The 17,480-nt window shown below is 34.3% G+C and overlaps 1 protein-coding gene and 1 long non-coding RNA gene across 6 annotated transcripts; one reads left to right on the top strand and one right to left on the bottom strand.

Annotated features, from left to right (window-relative positions):
* Positions 1–8,045: 8,045 nt before the first annotated feature.
* On the bottom strand, positions 8,046–9,838 carry LOC109187860. Its single transcript, XR_002055316.1, has 2 exons — positions 9,619–9,838; positions 8,046–8,858 (listed from the first exon to the last, which is right to left on the bottom strand). It is a non-coding gene; the product is annotated as an uncharacterized LOC109187860 (long non-coding RNA).
* A 1,497-nt stretch (positions 9,839–11,335) lies between these two features.
* On the top strand, positions 11,336–17,269 carry LOC109187855 (pentatricopeptide repeat-containing protein At5g27110-like). Of its 5 annotated transcripts, none has more exons than XM_019338218.1 (3): positions 11,336–14,304; positions 14,415–14,729; positions 14,824–14,909. In XM_019338218.1, the coding sequence occupies exon 1, from the start codon at positions 11,416–11,418 to the stop codon at positions 14,140–14,142; it is 2,727 nt and encodes a 908-aa protein (XP_019193763.1). In that variant the 5' UTR covers positions 11,336–11,415; the 3' UTR covers positions 14,143–14,304; positions 14,415–14,729; positions 14,824–14,909. The 5 variants fall into 5 exon arrangements, with proteins under 5 accessions (XP_019193763.1, XP_019193760.1, XP_019193761.1 ...); XM_019338215.1 differs by having other exon boundaries at positions 11,336–14,475; positions 14,618–14,729; XM_019338216.1 differs by lacking the exon at positions 14,824–14,909 and adding an exon at positions 17,095–17,269 and having other exon boundaries at positions 11,336–14,729.
* Positions 17,270–17,480: the final 211 nt, after the last annotated feature.

The raw sequence follows: 17,480 nt of genomic DNA, 5'->3' as shown, positions 1-17,480 counted from the left end.
TGCCACGCCCACCCACTTGCCACCTTCTTTTTTTTCCCATTGTTTTCTCTATTTTTTTTTTTCTAATTATAAAAATCCTTTTATAAAACTTTGGCGTAGAAAAATAAAAAAAAATAGTATTAATTATGGAATGATGTTGTTGGATAAAGACTGGCAATCTTATCCAACCATAGTCAGAGTCGCACATTGAAAATGCCTTTTGAGCAAGCGTGAAAAGAAATGACGTCCCAACATATCTACTTTATACAAATCACACACTACTGTTGCCTACAACCTACTTAGCTAGCAACTAAATGTACTTTTTGTTTTCTTTTTTTTTTTTTCAATTTTGTGTAGCCGCAAACATGTTCATTGCCACCATTTTTTTTATTAGGTTACGAAGAAAAACTCACATTAATTACTTGAAGTCGTAAACATTACTGTATGATCATCGTTAGTAAAAAATACAAAGAAGTAAAAAATCAGTTTGTACTTTCATTCATGATTTATTGTTAACCACCTCAAATATTTGTCTAATTTTGTAATTTCAAGTTGGAATGGTTATTGGGCCTCAAACCCATGCTAGTTTGGATTTTAAGTTGTAGCGTAATAGATAATAATCGTGTGGGAAGGAATGCATCTCTCTGATTCACTTATTAACACCAACAATTATTATTGTTGAGAAGTTTCCTTATTTATTGTACAACATTTTTTTTCCTTTTGAGACAATATTTTGTCAATCAAATAGTGAGCCTTTTTCTTTATGTCATTTGGTGAGGATTCCTGACCCACATGTCGACATGGGTCTGTTGAGTTGATTGATTCCAACTTAAATTTACCCTACCACCGAATGAAATAACAACAGTTTAAAACCCCAAAAAAAAAAAAAAAAACTGAAATATCAATAGCAAAATGATTAAATGTAGTTTTTATATTTTGATTTTACTCCCAAATGTTCAAAATTTTTACATGACAATATTTTTTTTCTTGAATTTATTGACTTTCATGAATGAATCGACCTCATTTCTTGAAAAAAACATTAGAAGTTATTTATTAATCAAATATAAAAGGAACTAATTAAATATGACAATGTAAAAAGGGAGTGTAACAATATATTAATAATAAGTAGAAAAAAAATGCTGTTAGTCAGTAAATTATAAGTAAATAGTTAATTAAGTCAGTCCATTTACTATTGGAGGTGTTCACATTTAATCCGCCAATGCCCAATTATCTTATTGAGGATGGATATAGTTATTTGATAACAAAATCATTTAAATATCAATGGGTGTGTTTGGTTGGTGGGATTTGCCCATAGGAATGGGTATGAAAGTGATTGTTGTTGTTTGGTTGATAGGTTTTAGAACACTACTATGGGTTTCGAATATCCCATCAATTGAAAAACTCATACCCAAATAATATAAGAATTTCATTCCCTTATTTATTCTCAAGCACTACTATTAGTAATCATTCCCATTCCACCTTACTACCAAATATGTTAAATACTTTCACTAAAATCCATTACCATTACCAAGGGTGTGTTTGGTTCGCACATAGGAATCGGAATCGGAATGGGTATCAAATACTTGGTAATGGTAATGGGTTTTGGTGAAAGTATTTAACATATTTGGTAGTAGGGTGGAATGACAATGGTTACTAATAGTAGTGCTTGAGAATGAATAAGGGAATGAAACCCTTATTTTATATGGGTATGAGTTTTTCAATTGATAGGGTATTCAAAACCCATAGTAGTGTTCTAAAAACCTATCAACCAAACAACAACAATCACTTTCATACCCATTCCTATGGGTAAAATCCACCAACCAAACACATCCCAAGTATTCAATACCCATTCTAATTCCGATTCCTATGTAAGAACCAAACACCCAATGTTTGCTCGACAAGGTTAGTTTTGTAGAGTGTCTTGCCTTTGCCTTTTTCCCATTAATTGTAGTGCAAACATAAATATTTAACAAGTCTTATCACTTGTACAGTTGTACCATCTACTAAGATGATAACTGAGAGACAAAATGTGAAACCTACAATAAAAATTAGGGTGTTTTTGGTTGGCAGATTTAGCACTCAGATATGTGTATGAAAGTGATTGTCATTATTTGGTTGACTGATTTTTAAAATATTATTATGAATTTGGAATACTTCATTATGAAAAAATCCATTCTCTTATTTTATAAGGGTTTCATCCTATTATTCATCCTTAGCCTAATCATTCTCATTCCACCCTACTACCAAACATGTAAAATATTTTAACCAAAATTCATTACCATTACCAAGTATTTGATATTCATTACAATTTTGATTTCCATGTAGAAACCAAACACACCCTTAGAATTTAGAGAATGTGAGAAATTTGTTTTTTTTTTTTTTAAATACAATTAATAAACATTGAAGATGGTAAGAAAGACATAAACAGTCCATTCACGTGAAACTATACATGTATATATAATTGAGTCGATGGGAAATGAAATGTACTTGGCTAGGTTTTATTTCTAATATATATATATATATATATATATATATATATATATATATATAGGCTTAGGTTCATGTGCGGTGAAGACTGCAGGTGAAATATGTGGTTGAATCTCAGCTTTGGATCAACTCTTTTTTTTTTTTTTTTTTTTTTTTTAAACGTCATTTACGATATGTGCACCGGAAGGCACAACAATATACTCTGAAAGGTATAACAATATGCACTAGCAGGAGAAAACTAAGAACTAATCACAACCTTACATTTGTAAAATTTGACGCACCAGATCATATTTAAAAAAAAAAAAAAAAACATAGTGACAGTTTTGTAATTATCAACAACTTTACTATGCAAACGCGATGTCACATTTAGTATTAACGTTTTGCACATTTAGTGTTAATATTTTACATATTTAGTATTAAAAGTTTGCACTTGCAAAAATGCGAAGTCCATTGCAATTAGGGTTTCAATTTTGGAGTTTTATAACTGAATTTTTTATTTTATTTGTTCTAGTAGTTCACTTTTTACTGCTTAAGGTGTAACCATTTAAAATTTAGCATTTTCGTTAATTTTATAGAATTTACCAAATTTACATATTTTGTTGTTAAAGATTGCATATTTAAGTGTTAAAGTTTGCACAACGGATCATAATTACGAAATTGTCCGTGCATCTTTTAAAAAAAAAATTCTGATCAACTGTCAAAATTTTTACAGATATAAAGTTGAGATTGATTCTTATTTCTCTCATATGTAAGCGTTCACTGCATCCATAACCCCCCCCCCCCCCTCTCTCTCTCTCTCTCTCTCTCTCTCTCTATATATATATATATATATATATATATATATATATGGAATAAGGTTCAAATTGGCCACTGAACGTAACCTGAAAATGCAATTAGGCCACTGAACGAAAAAAAAGTGCAATTAGGCCACTGAACACCCCAAAAATGTGTAATTTCACCTGATAGCAGGTTACCCTCAATTTTAGCAGGTTATCTGCTTACGTGGCAGCTGAGTTGGCATTTTTAATAAATTTTAATTAATTTTTAATAAATTTTAATAATAATTTTTTATTAAAAAAATTTTTAAAAAATAAAAACGACTTTATTTTATTTTTTATTTAATTTTTTCCAACTTTTTATAAAATTTATTATTAAAATTAATTATTAAAAATTATTTTAAAATTATTAAAAATGCCAACTAAGCTGCCACGTAAGCAGGTAACCTACTAAAATTGATGGTAACCTGCTATCCGGTAAAATTGCATACGTTTGGAGAGTTCAATGGCCTAATTGCACATTTTTTGAGTGTTCAATGGCTTAATTGCACTTTTTTTTCGTTCAGTGGCCTAATTGCATTTTCAGGTTACGTTCAGTGGCCAATTTGAACCTTATTCCTATATATATATATATATATATATATATATATATATATATATATATATATCCGTGCGAAATGTGTACGTGATGATGGGATAATAAGTGCAGATGGTGATGCGTGTACGCATATGGTTCAGTAGGAGCTGGCCATGGGGACACATTACAATTCCTAATTATTATTATAATAATATTATCACACATGGCCCTATAGCCCAAATAGCATCACTGTGAACTGAAATGACCAGCCAAGCCACCCTGCCCTACCCCAAGATTTCGAATTAAAGACGCCACCAATTATAGCTTACCTATATGTTATGCATGCCATACTGCACATTTTCTCGTGTGACATGACCCTTTTTGTATACTATAGTCAACTTTTGAGGGCATGCATGTCAAAATCAATCAGTGTTCTATTATTTTTCCAATCACATATTGTATGATATAATTTATAACACTAATACTACAGTTATGAATTTAATTCTATCATAAGTACTAATATGTAAACACTTTTATTGCAGTGGTACATCTCAGAATCTAACTCTTTTTTTTTTTTTTTTTTTTTTTAAACCAGTTAGGTAGGGGATAGGGGGGGACATGAGTTGGAGTTCAATTTTTTAAAATTTTGAAATAAATTAAAGAGTTCCAAAGAATTATAGTAATATATTATGTAAGTCATACTGTAAGGTGTAGGGTTTGATTTCTATTGTGAGTGTTGAAATGGCGAAATCAATCAGACATTTGCTTCACTAACTACTGTAAAGTGTAGGGTTTGATTTCTATTGTGAATATATATAGATGATAGATGAATTTAGGCTTGTTATTTACATTATTATGTGTATAAACACTGATATATTTTACAATTTTCTTCACTTACCAATTGAGAATGTATGAAAAGGTAGGTGGGTCCTCTAGAATTAGGGGCTTATCCTTCATAGCTAGGGGCCAATTCAACAATTATAGATACATACTATGCATGCCATACTGCACATATTCTCTGGTGATATGACGACCAAAAGAAAATTCAAATTTGTGCAGACATTATATATATTCATGACTAGCTAGCTGCTAGCTTAGCTTGTGCATGCATTGTATATATATTATTGGTCGTCGGTAAGGCCGCATGCGAATATAATGCATGTATATATGTTTGAATATATATAATTGAATTGAAGGATATTTTGGTTGTCTAATCATTAGGGAAACTGCCCTGCATGCATGAATATAATAATGTCCGGCCTGCCTAGCTATCGCTATTATCCACTTCATATAATCATTCAACATAGAATCTATCTACCTAAGCTAGCTAGGATCTACCAAGAAATTATGTGGGAGATTTGGGCTAGGAGCCATCGCAATCCACACTAGATATACTATAATTATTCATCAACTTATTGTAGTAGGCTCTACAATATAATAATGAAGTTATAGGAGAAGCATGCATGCAAATGATTCTTGCAAGCTTTCAACTGTGGGTTTCGCCTAACATTTCAGTGATTTGATGTGACTATAACTTCAATTTCATTTGTTATTTGTTTTGAGATATCTTATAATTTTATGTGTTTTCTTGATATTTTATAAATTATTACAATATAGAGTCCGAATTTTTGTGCAATAATAATTCCATTGATTGTTATATTATTCACACACTTTTTCTGTCTTTCCATTAAGAAGTGAATTCAAATTTGCATTCTTCTTTAAATGGGAGTAGATTAGAAAAGAATTTTCGGACACTTTCTTTGACTTTTCCAAGATAAACAAACTGCAGTTAGTTTATGAAAGCAAACTATTTCTATCATACGCTTATCCTATTTTAATTATATTCACATTTTTATATTTAACTTTTGAGACCATTTTCTATCTTTCAATTTTATTAATTTAATTGATTAAGGGGTTCAATTCCTTACGAGCTAAGTCCGACCTCATTTTTGAACTTGGTTATTTATTGTTTAGTAGTTATGTATTCTGCAAGTACGTACTCTTTTGAGCCTAGCTAAAACTCCGACAATATTATTATTATTATTATTATTATTATTATTATTATTATTATTATTATTATTATTATTATTATTATTATTATTATTATCTCCATTTTGTATATTGTTATCGGATTTATGATGTATTTTGTGTGACTGTCTATGTCAGTAAAATTATCAGAGTTGTACTTGTGTTAAAACAAGAGTTTTTTTTTTTTTTTTTTTTTTAAAGCTCTTATTGGTTGATACATTTTTTAAGTGTAAAATTATATATATATATATATATATATATATATATATATATATATATATATAAAGATAAAAAAAAAATAGATAAAGGTTATCACATAGGGAACATAATTAGTACAACTTTATGAGCAACTCATTACATCACTTCAACAACACCACTCACAAATCACAATACCAATCATAGTCGATAATTGCTACCAACTCCCTACCAACTGTCCACGTTGATAGTATTTAAAACAAAATGTATCTAATGAAAATTTATATTTTATTGTATCACAAATTGACTTAAGATATATAATTATAAAAATAAAAACACCAAAACAGACATACAAATAGTAACACTAGATATAAAGTACATAGTACATAAATCACAAAATGAAAACAAAGTACAATAGTTACGCCGGCCTGTTAATTACACTTTTAATCCCTAAAATATATAGAAATGGTCACATTATCCCTAAATTATAGAGGTAATCTAATGTCACCTTAGTTATGCTTCAGCTTTGTGAGACTATATCCTAGACAACATAAACTCATTCACAATCTCCTGAGTAGGTAAATTAAATCGAGTCAATTTAGTTTCAAAACTCAATATCAAACTGTATACTTATACACACAGGGAGCCCAACACAAACGAAAACTCAAACTCCCAGTGTTCGCAGTAGGAATCAAATCTCACTTTGCCACTAAAAGTAAGTCTTAAATGAGACTTCTCATCTACAATAGTCTTTAATTGAACCTTAAATTTTATTCGTGTTTAATTAGTTGCCAATATAAAAAGTAAAAATAGGCATAGTATGGAATCTAGCTAGAATACATCATATACACGTAACACGTGTGACTGCCGCGAATCAATCCCACCTTGCCACTAAAATAAAGCAAGTATTAAATTAGACTTCTCATCCACATTAATATTTAGTTGAACCTATCTTAACGCAAAAAAGTGCAATTAATCCTTAAACATTGTTATTTAACTTAAATTAGTACAATTTATCCAAGAAAAAATAAATTTGTCTAACCAAAATAAATGAATAAAGGTGTCTACTCTAAACTTCAGCCATCTTTTGCTAACAAGGCAGTTTGTTAGACAAATTTAGACTTAATATTAATCAAAGTTGGTCACCGGGCAATTTAAGTACAGTTCAAGACCAATACAATTTTGAACAATTGGGCATCCATAATGTACTATAGATTTGATAAAATTAAGAAGTTCATTTTCTTTAAAAAAAAAATCTAAATTAATGTTGCATCTAAAGCAAACATTGGGAATACTTTCAGATTGTTATTCAGAACGGCCCAGTAGAATTTCTCATATCTCAAGTACTACAAAGTTTATTATGGAGTACAATAATTTTGGTTTGTTACTTTGTCCCCATCAATAGACACTATAATTGTATCGAATATATGATGGATAGATACATTGAAATAATAGTGACCAAACGAGGGAGATATATATGTTCTGTTGCTTTTGTATTAGTTAGCCAATTATTCATGCAAAGAACATAGTACATTCAGCTTTTGCATTAGTTAGCCAATTATTCATGCATAGAACATAGTACATTCATCAAGTCAGATAAACTTGAGGTATCGATTTCAGAATCTTAACTGATAGCGATTTGTAGATTTCAAGCACCATTGCACAACATGTACCGAGACTGTTTGAGCAACTCGTGATTTACAGGATTTTAAGAACTTAGATTAGTCTGACATAAACGGTGAAACTTAATGTATTAAAAAACAAATAAACACAATTGTCATACAGTTGTAGTTTCGAGCCTCAATGGAGACGACATTGACTCTTTGTGCTTCAGTAGGTTGAGAAAGTAGTTATGAACATATATTACATTGTAGCAGAGTCTATAGTACTAAAAAAAACATCATTGCAGTATCACAAGATCATAGATTGAAGGCTAGAGATGTCTCCGGTTACTCTTCTGGTGGTGTCTCAGAAATGGAGTTCAAACAGATCACGGGTGATTGGAACATGTTCAAATGCTAGGAAGTCATCGATTGATTACAAGCCCGATCAGATGAATCACCTAAGAGATCACGAGATTCATTCCATCGGGTGAATGGCTGATGTTGATGCATTCAGATTACTCATCAGTGTTTAAGCCCAAAGCAGATTATACCCTGTTGGAAGAGTACATAGACTCTAGTTTTGCTGAACACTATTGTTAGCATAAACATAGGAAAGAGTCATATAAACAACATAAAAGCTCAATCTAACATTAGTGGTAGGCATGCTTGCAGACCATTTTCGTATTAATCTCCGGCAGCATGCAACTGGCTCAAGAATCACTACCTTTACCAACGCTTCTTAGCCAAATTGGTTAGGCTGTTAACTTAGTAATCACAAGGACACAAGATTACAAGTTTGACAGCCAACAGGAAAGGCCTATTGGCCTTCTCGGTTTTTGAACTGGTCAGCTATGGACAACCTAGGCTAGTTTCCCTCCTATTGGTCCTTTGTCAGCTAGAGTCACAAGGTGGGATTGTGTCCAACTTCTGGAGTCGAGACTCACCAATGTAGCAATTCATACCATTCCAAATCAGCACCACAACAAAGGTATCCAGTAGCTAACACCCGATCTCCCCCTGCATCATCGCTAGTTCCCCACCTCCCGCAGACTACCTAGTGATCCTATTCTGCCTCCATCACCTAGTTTTGAGCTACAATTGTGTTGGACTTTTAGCCCTTCTTTCCCAATGCACTCAAGTCACAAGTCTCAGCTCTTCTCATTGAGAAGAATGTTATATATTCCCCGCTTGCCCCAAATCATGGCTATGAGCCTACAAGCAACCAATTTATTGAATAGCAAATTATACAGAGAACCGGAAAATCATCTTATAGACAATATATGCTTACAATTAAATTGCATTTCTCGAGGAAAATGTATCTAATGGATAGAGAAGGAATCAGAAGGAAAATTATCTTTTAATCATACAGACAATGAGCCCTAGAAGCTCAGCACAACGACAGGCGCTGCACCAGGAGAACATCTGGGCATCATAAATCTCCGTCTTAAGTACCTGCATAATTCATCATCTTCCTCTCTATCCTTGTTAAGACTTAGGTCCTGTTTGGTAATGCTATCAACTAATCAGACCCACTAACTCAATCAGCTAACAGCTAACAACTATTTATCAAACACCTCCTTAGTCATGTTCTTCACACATAGATAGGTGAACAAATTTAGTTGGCAAATGAAGTCATCACAGAATATAATGTATTCTGCTTAGACAAATGTTCTTGCAACTATTCAAGTAATTTCAAGGAAATAGGAAAAATCATAACCACAAAAACACTCAGATGAGTAAGGGTAAGTCATCATATCCAATCACGAAGATCACCAGCAGCATTCAGCTGGGCAACCAATGGATCTACCATACTCAATCCTCATTGTTCAAACTAGCATACATATATTTGATACCACTGCCTCAAAGCCATTAAGAACTTAAAGAAAGAAAAAAATTTAATCACAAAATACTTAGAAAGGTAATCCAAAAATCAAAGCTTAATAACTAAAACAGCGAGGCTCTAAACAGTTACCCAGTTGTCAAAATTTAATCTTTTCCACAGAAATGCTTCCTTCCTATAGTGGTTTCGAATCAAAATTCACTCTTTATGCATTTTTGGAAATCTAAGAGTTGCATTTTGTGGTTTCGCATGCTTGCCTTTTCAATCAAAACCGACGAAGCACGCCGCCGCCTGGCGACCTTAGCACCAGGCGGCGCAACCCTAAAGTCCCCCCATTTGTAGCATCCAGCGGAAAAAAAATAGGTATTTGTCTAAAAAGAGACCTTGTTAGTAGGCCGATTAGCGATCAATCCAAACAGAATTTGGCCCATTACGTTTGGGCTTTAAGAGATCATGGGCCAACAGGATTTATATTGACAATTTATATCCTATAATTCATAGCATTATGGACTATGGATTGAATCAATCGTAAGGTACATAATTTTATAACACAAAACACAAAAAATTACAACACAATACATAATAGAATATTATTATGGACCGAATTGGATTGAAAAGGCGAGTTACAAAATTTATATTTGATAGTACTAATTGCCACGTAATGCGGTAATAAAATAAACACAGGACCAAATAAAGCAATTAAATCTTTTATTGATCTAGGAGAAGGCCCTAAGTACAATCTAAATGGTTGCTCTGAGTACCGATTGACTGCGGTCGGGATCTTCTAACAACAACCTGTCGATCGTCCAAAAGTCCTCCACACTGTTGCTACGCAGGTATTTATAGCCGCGGAGCCGGAGACACAAGTCCGGCTGTCCGGCATGTCGCCCACGTAGCATCCACGTGTCGCCTTCCCGGGTGCCCTGCCTGTCAACGCGTAGAGTCGCCACGTGTTTCTCACCAGCTCTCTCGCTAAAGGGCTACCGCTCGGTGGTCGGCAAGGCCAATCGGGCACCGGACCGGGTTCTTCACAGGAAACCCGACCTGCAACCTGCAAAGACAAGAAGAAAATGACAAAGGCATGTCGGTCGGGGTATTCCCTACCAATACTCATAAAGTGCAAAATTTAATAACACAAGACACATATACATATATATATTTATTATTTTTCAAATATAATTTAGGTATATAATTTGTACTCATAAGCATAAAATTTCACAATACATGACATATAAATTCATAACATAAAACGCAATTACTAATTTGTTTCAAATACAAAATTCACTTAAAAGGTCCAAATTTTACAACGCAAGACAAAAAAAAATCATAACACAAAATAAAACACATAAACCAGGATCCATAGTGGAGAGTCACTTTATGCTACTAGATCACAATGTCATTGACAGGTATTACATATAAACATATAGTATTTTATTATAATAACTAATTTATTTAATGCAAATAAATGATTAACCATTACTCAGTAAATCAGCTTGATTGCGTGAGTAACCATGCACTTGTATTCCTTAAGAGATGTCGGAATTTGAACCATTTTTCGTATGAAAAAAACAATTTAGCCAACAATTTGCATCTTAATTAGGCCGGGCCGATCCCGACGCAAACGGAAATTAACTTGATTATGGTACGGATTTAAAGGAACCTCATATAATTAAGGTCTGCTCTGGACACCTTGTGGTCTGAGGAAAAAAAAAACAATTACTTGGTAAAAAGTTTTCCTGTCAAATTTATACTCCATAGTATTTTTTTAATTTTAAATTATGGTTGTGCTAAAAATTTTATTGGGTAGCGCTTGTGGTATAAACGTGGAGCAGTAGTTGGTGAATTCAAATAACTGCTTCACCCGCCAAGTAGTCCCGCCCGTCAAGGAGTTGCCAAGAGTTCAAGCAAACAGATGAATCCAGCCAAGAAATGACATTTCTGAACCGTTTTTTGTTCGCCATAGCTAAAAACCACACATTCCGTTGTATCAAAAGTCAAGGAATCGGTTTGCTATGGACACCATTCAAGCTTAGAAACTTCAGCGATTTGGCTAGAAACGGGTATGACGTTGGTACAAAAGACTGCATTCCAATTTTACAGTCCCTGGGTGATGCCGGGGACTTGATCTCTGGCCAACAAATCCACTCTTTCTTGATCAAAACAGGGTCGAATCAACAAGTCTTTGTTCAGAACAATTTGATGAGGTTCTATTCGATGTGCGGTGATTTAAGTAGTGCCCACCAAGTATTCGACGAAATATCTGAGCCGAATTTGGTTTCCTGGACCAGTTTGGTCTCTGCGTATATTCATGATGGTCGGGTAGATACTGGACTATGCATGTTTTTGCAAATGTTTCGGACCGGATTGATGCCAAATGAGTTTGGGTTTTCTGTTGTGCTTAAGGCTTGCAGGATGATAAACCAATTTGTACTGGGTGAGAGTATACATGGACTTATATTGAAATGTGGGTTGGAGTTGAGTAAGTTCTGTAGCTCTTCCATTCTTGGAGTTTATGTGGAATCTGGGGATGTGAAAAAGGTGCATAAGTTCTTTCATGCAATTCCTCAATGGTGCAGGTCAGAAGCTTTGTGCAATATGTTCTTGGAGAGTTGTGTGCTGAGCTGTGATTTGGTGGAAGCAAACAACTTGTTTCAACAAATGGGTTACTCTAATATTAGACCCAACTGCTTTACATATGCAATTATGTTTAAATTGTGTGCTGCGGCATTAGTAGCTGATTTTGCAAAGTTGTTTCATGGTAAAATTGTGAAAATTGGTTTTGAAAGTGATCTCGTTGTAGGAGGAGCACTAGTTGATTCTTACTCAAATTTGGGATTTCTGGATGATGCCTATAAGGTTTTCAAAAACCTGGATGGGAATGATAATATGGTTATCTGTGCTTTATTGGCTGGACATATTCAACACGGGAATCCTGATCAGGGTCTGCATTTGTTCCTGGACTTCATCTCAGAAGGTAATAAGCCAGATCCATTTACCTTTGCAAGTGTATTCAGCTTGTGCTCAAAGTCAGCAATTGAGGGTATTGGTTCCCAAGTCCATTCCAGTTTGATTAAACATGGTTTTATTATGGATCCGGTTATAGGTAGTGCCATAGTCAACATGTACGGAAACATTGGGATGATTTCTGAGGCCTATAAATGTTTCCTTGAAGTTGAAAGCAAAAATACGATATGCTTTAGCGCTATGATCAACTATTTTCTTTTAGATTCTAGGCATGATATGGCACTAGAATTGTTTTTCAAAATGAGGACTTTAGCTCTTGAACTATGTCAGTCTACAGTAAGTTATGTTGTTCGAGCTTATGCACATCTTAACATGTTAAGAGAAGGAAAAAGCCTCCATTCATATACCTTGAAACACTTCATTGATATTGACTTGTGCTTGCAGAATGCTCTGATTGAGATGTATGTTAAGTGTGGGCTTGTTGAAAAAGCAGAGACAGTGTTTAATGCTATGATGATCCCTAATGAATTCTCATGGACAACTGTTATTACTGGTTACAGTGATTTAGGGCAATCCAAGAAAGCATTTTCAATGTTTCAGAATATGCTTCTCTCACCTGTGGCAGTGACACCAAGTCAATATACTATTGTTCCTCTCCTTCAAGTGTGTTGTTCAGGGGAAACATCCCTTGCAGGAAAACAAGTTCATGGTTATGTCATCAAAGCAGGTTTCGAACATAATCTATATGTTGGAAGTGCACTGATAAATATGTATGCAGGATTCAAGCATGAAAGTGAAAGTGCTTTTCTAGTATTTATATCAATGAACCAACAAGATATTGTACTGTGGAGCTCCATGATAACAGCATGGGCTCAAAATGGTTATTACAGGGAAGCTTTACTGCTCTTTGTAAAATTCCAAAATGATTCAATATTTTCAGTTGATGAATCCATTTTGGTGAGCTGCCTTTCAGCTTGCACAGCTTTAACATCACTGGAGATTGGAAAATGTTTCCATGCCTTGTGTATGAAAACTGGAATCGAGTCTTCTGTCCATGCTGCATCTTCCATAATAGATATGTATAGTAAGTGTGGAAGCATAAGGGATGCATACAAATTCTTTGAAGGGTTGAGAAAGCAAACTGTAGTGACATGGACCGCAATGATATCTGCATATGCTTATCATGGGCTTGGAATAGAAGCTATTCAACTGTTTCATGAGATGAAAGCTGCTGGGTTGAAACCAGACGAATTGACATTTACTGGAGTTTTAACTGCGTGTAGTCATGCAGGGCTCCTAGCTGAGGGTTGGAAGTTATTTGAATCCATGAGGACAGAATATGACATGGAAGTAACCATAGCTCATTACACATGCATGGTTGATCTTCTTGGTCGACTAGAAAAGGTAACCGAGGCAGAAGCTTTGATAAATGAAGCACCCTTGCAGTCAAAAACTCAACTATGGAAGATTTTGTTGGGTGCATGCAGCACTCATCAGAACTTTGAAAAAGGAAAAAAAATAGCTGAGATGTTGATTGAGTTAGAACCAAATGAACCAACAACTTATGTTATGCTCTCTAACATTTACGCTGCAGCCTCAATGTGGAATCACAAACTAGAGGTTAGAAATAAAATGAAGTATGAGTATGTACAGAAGGAGCCTGGGTACAGTAGGGTAGGAGTTGTGAGTTAACTATCTCTGTGCTATGTATATGTTATTTTCATGGATTGCCGAAGAGACTGTTAGATCTTACACATGGATATATAGCAAGATCAGAGGCAGACATCGCAGTGAAGCAAAGTCTGAGATTATTGGCTTATTATGTCTCTACTTGCAAGATGTCATCCAAACAAGGTATTTATGTGTGGGCAAGTTTTTCTGTTGCCTGTTGGGAATTTGATTATAATCATTATAACAGCTCTAAGCATAAAATATTGAAGAATGAGGAATGGCATGCAGCAGAGCAGGCCTTTTTAAGCTTCTCTTTGGTCCTCCAATTCAAGTTGCTGCATCTCCTAATCAAAGGTCACTTTTACCACTGCAAATCAAACCAAAACACAAATGATTGTACTTTTTCCTCCAGAATTCCAAATCAATAGATCTTCCGAATTGAATGTATTATAATTAATTTTCTCAGAATTAAAATTCTTGATTTATTTGTTGACAGGGAGTCCGTTTGCATTGGAATGCTTGTGCTCTGATCTAGCTTAGCATGGAAGATCTTTCCATTGGATGTTGATGAGGAGAAAGCTAGAATCTTGTGCCTAATATGTTCAACGGTAAGTAACAAAAAGTTTTGTGCCATTAATGTTTGTTCAAAATTAAGGTCTTATATATATATCATACAATAACGAATAACCCTCTAATTATCAGACCAGGTTTTAATGGCGTTCATATTGCTCTGTGCCTCTGTGTAATGGCGTTCATATTGCTCTGGAAACATATATGCATGGTGGTTCTAGCCGGCGCCGGTGCTGCTGTTGCTGGAGCGGCCGCCTGTTGCTGAGTTGGAGTCTAACGCCGGCCGGCCGCCGAGGAGAAATGCAGGCGGTTCACATTGAAATTGAGAGATGTTACGTTGCTGCCCTTAGCTTGCTGAAGCTACCAACGTTGTCACATACAATTGGCTGTTGCTGGGGTGGTGGTTGTTAGAAATGATCCCTTTGTAGTACTACTTAACTGTCAACTAATATAATGTTCTTCTCCCAAGAACGCTTAACACAACCTTTTTGGTTATATATATATATATATATATATATATATATATATATATGTATATATATGTATGTTTGTCTTTCTTCAAATAATGATGAAGTAAAACGATGATGGGATACTTTTGAATCTAAATGTATGATTTAATAAAGTTTGGAGATTCCTTAATTTGAATTTTCACTTAAAAGTAAGTTTTTGCTAAATGAATAATGCTTGTAAATATGCAATTTTATCAATATGTTAATTGCAACATTCTCTAAATTAAAAGATCTTTTATTAATTGGTTGCATGAAACTTCAATATTTCCCTTTATGAATTCAAAAAATTTTGAATTTTCCCTTGATGCTCATCCATGGATATTCATAAGATAATAGTTGTGTCCATGAGTTATTTTTCTAGACTTTGTATTGCTTTACTTTTAAAATAAACTTTCTCTAAGTTTTTCAACACAAAATTGAGACTTTTTTTTTTTTTTAATAAGTACAATCATCCTTGCTGACTTTAATTTCTTCAATTTCTTCCTCAATAGTCAATATTAGGATTTGAGTTAAATCTTCTTTGTGAGTTGTGACTAACAATTCTCTTTTAAATATGAAGTATTCTAATTGGTTTCTCAGGAGACACTCTCTTTTGTTCCTTATACAATCTCTTCCATATCATAAAGTCTTTCGTTAAAACATATCATGAGTCTTTCATAAAGGTTCGTATACGGTTCGTAGTTGTTACAAATCCCTCCCTGGTAATCTTCAGATCACCCATCCACCCTCCTAGACCACTTTCTGGAAATTGAGCCTTCCCCCAAGAATCAAGACCTTTTTCTGGCAGTTGTGTTCATCTTCTCTGCCCACCTATGACAGACTGAGATCCAAACAAATCCAGGTGCAAAGATTTATCTCCAAGAGTGGTCTCTGGCTAATTCTAAATCTGTCATTATTACCCAATTAATCTCTCTCAAATACAGGTTGCAATGCACATTGGTCGTCCAAATGGATGAAAGATTTACATGTTGACAACTTTCAGCTTGAAAGTGACTGTCTCCAGGTCATCAATGGGATTCAAGGCCTGAACCTCCAATCATCTTTCGATCTCATTCTCAATGATATTAGAGAAATAGCTATTGTTTTTATTAATATTAACTTTTTATTTGTTAAACGAAACTGAGTTGTTCATTTGCTAGCTAAGGAAGCTCTATCTATGTTTGGTTGTTTGGACTGCTCTACGGTCCCTTTCCCTAGCTTCCATTGTTGTTGCTTTGAACTCTGACTTAAATTAATAGAGTATCCTTAGTTTTGTTTGTTTGTTTTTTTTTTTTTTTTTAAATCTCTTATATTTACCATACTCTTCCATTTGACCATGTTGACTTTTATGAAGTTTTGAAGTCTTCCAGCAAAGTATCTATTAGACTTCTTCTAATGGTATTGCCAAACCTCTACTAATTAAAATATCTTCTAATTCCCAGCCTCTTCAATAAACACATCTCTATCCACTAGAGTCTCTTTCAAAAAGTTGGTCTTTAATTTTGAAGAGTTAACTTTGTCGATTTAGATGATTTATAAATTAATCATGTTGCCGGCGATGAGAGTAGAAGATCAGACAAACATTTAAAAACTGAGAGAACCCGCCAAACTAGAAGCTAGCTGTAGCTTATGATCCTCAATTTCCTTGAAACATCAACAGTTATTCATGGAAGCCAAGCCAAACTAGGTTGTATATAATGTTTGTTCAAAGCTAATTAAGGTCTTATATCATACAAAAACCCTCGAATTATCCGATCAGGTGTTGGCAAGCTTCCGCGTATATATAGTAAATTATTTATATTATTGGAGGGTGCAATTAAGCATGGAATCTAGTCTAATGGTGTTCATATTGATCTGTATATTGGCCGCTATTTTTAGTTGTTTTTGCATTCTGGCTTCTGAGTCGCGGAACAAGAAAGCAAAAAATAAGCGTAACGCCGGTAGGGACGGAAACATGGTTGTTCTAGCCGGCGCCGGCGCTGCTGTTGCCGGAGCGGCCGCTGTAACCGCCGTTGCTGAGTTGAAGTGTAACGCCGCCTAGGAGAAGAAACGCAGGGAGGTTGACGTTGAAATTGATGTTGCCGCCATTGCTGAAGTTAACAAAGAAGTCACAGCGGGGATGGTTGTGGCGGTGATGGCAGCGGGTGTGGAGGTGGTTGCGGCGGGGATTAGCTTAGGGGTAATGCAACATTGAAACAGTACTTGTAGTTTTTGTTTTTTTGTTTTTTTTTTGGGTTGGTGTTTGAAAACATTTTAATGCACAAAAACTAAAATAAATCTGATGGATGCCTGTGGGTAGAG

The sequence above is a fragment of the Ipomoea nil genome, unplaced genomic scaffold (assembly GCF_001879475.1).
Source record: "Ipomoea nil cultivar Tokyo-kokei standard unplaced genomic scaffold, Asagao_1.1 scaffold1421, whole genome shotgun sequence".
NCBI classification, from domain to species: Eukaryota; Viridiplantae; Streptophyta; class Magnoliopsida; order Solanales; family Convolvulaceae; genus Ipomoea; species Ipomoea nil.
This window is presented reverse-complemented; position numbering and strand designations above follow the sequence as displayed.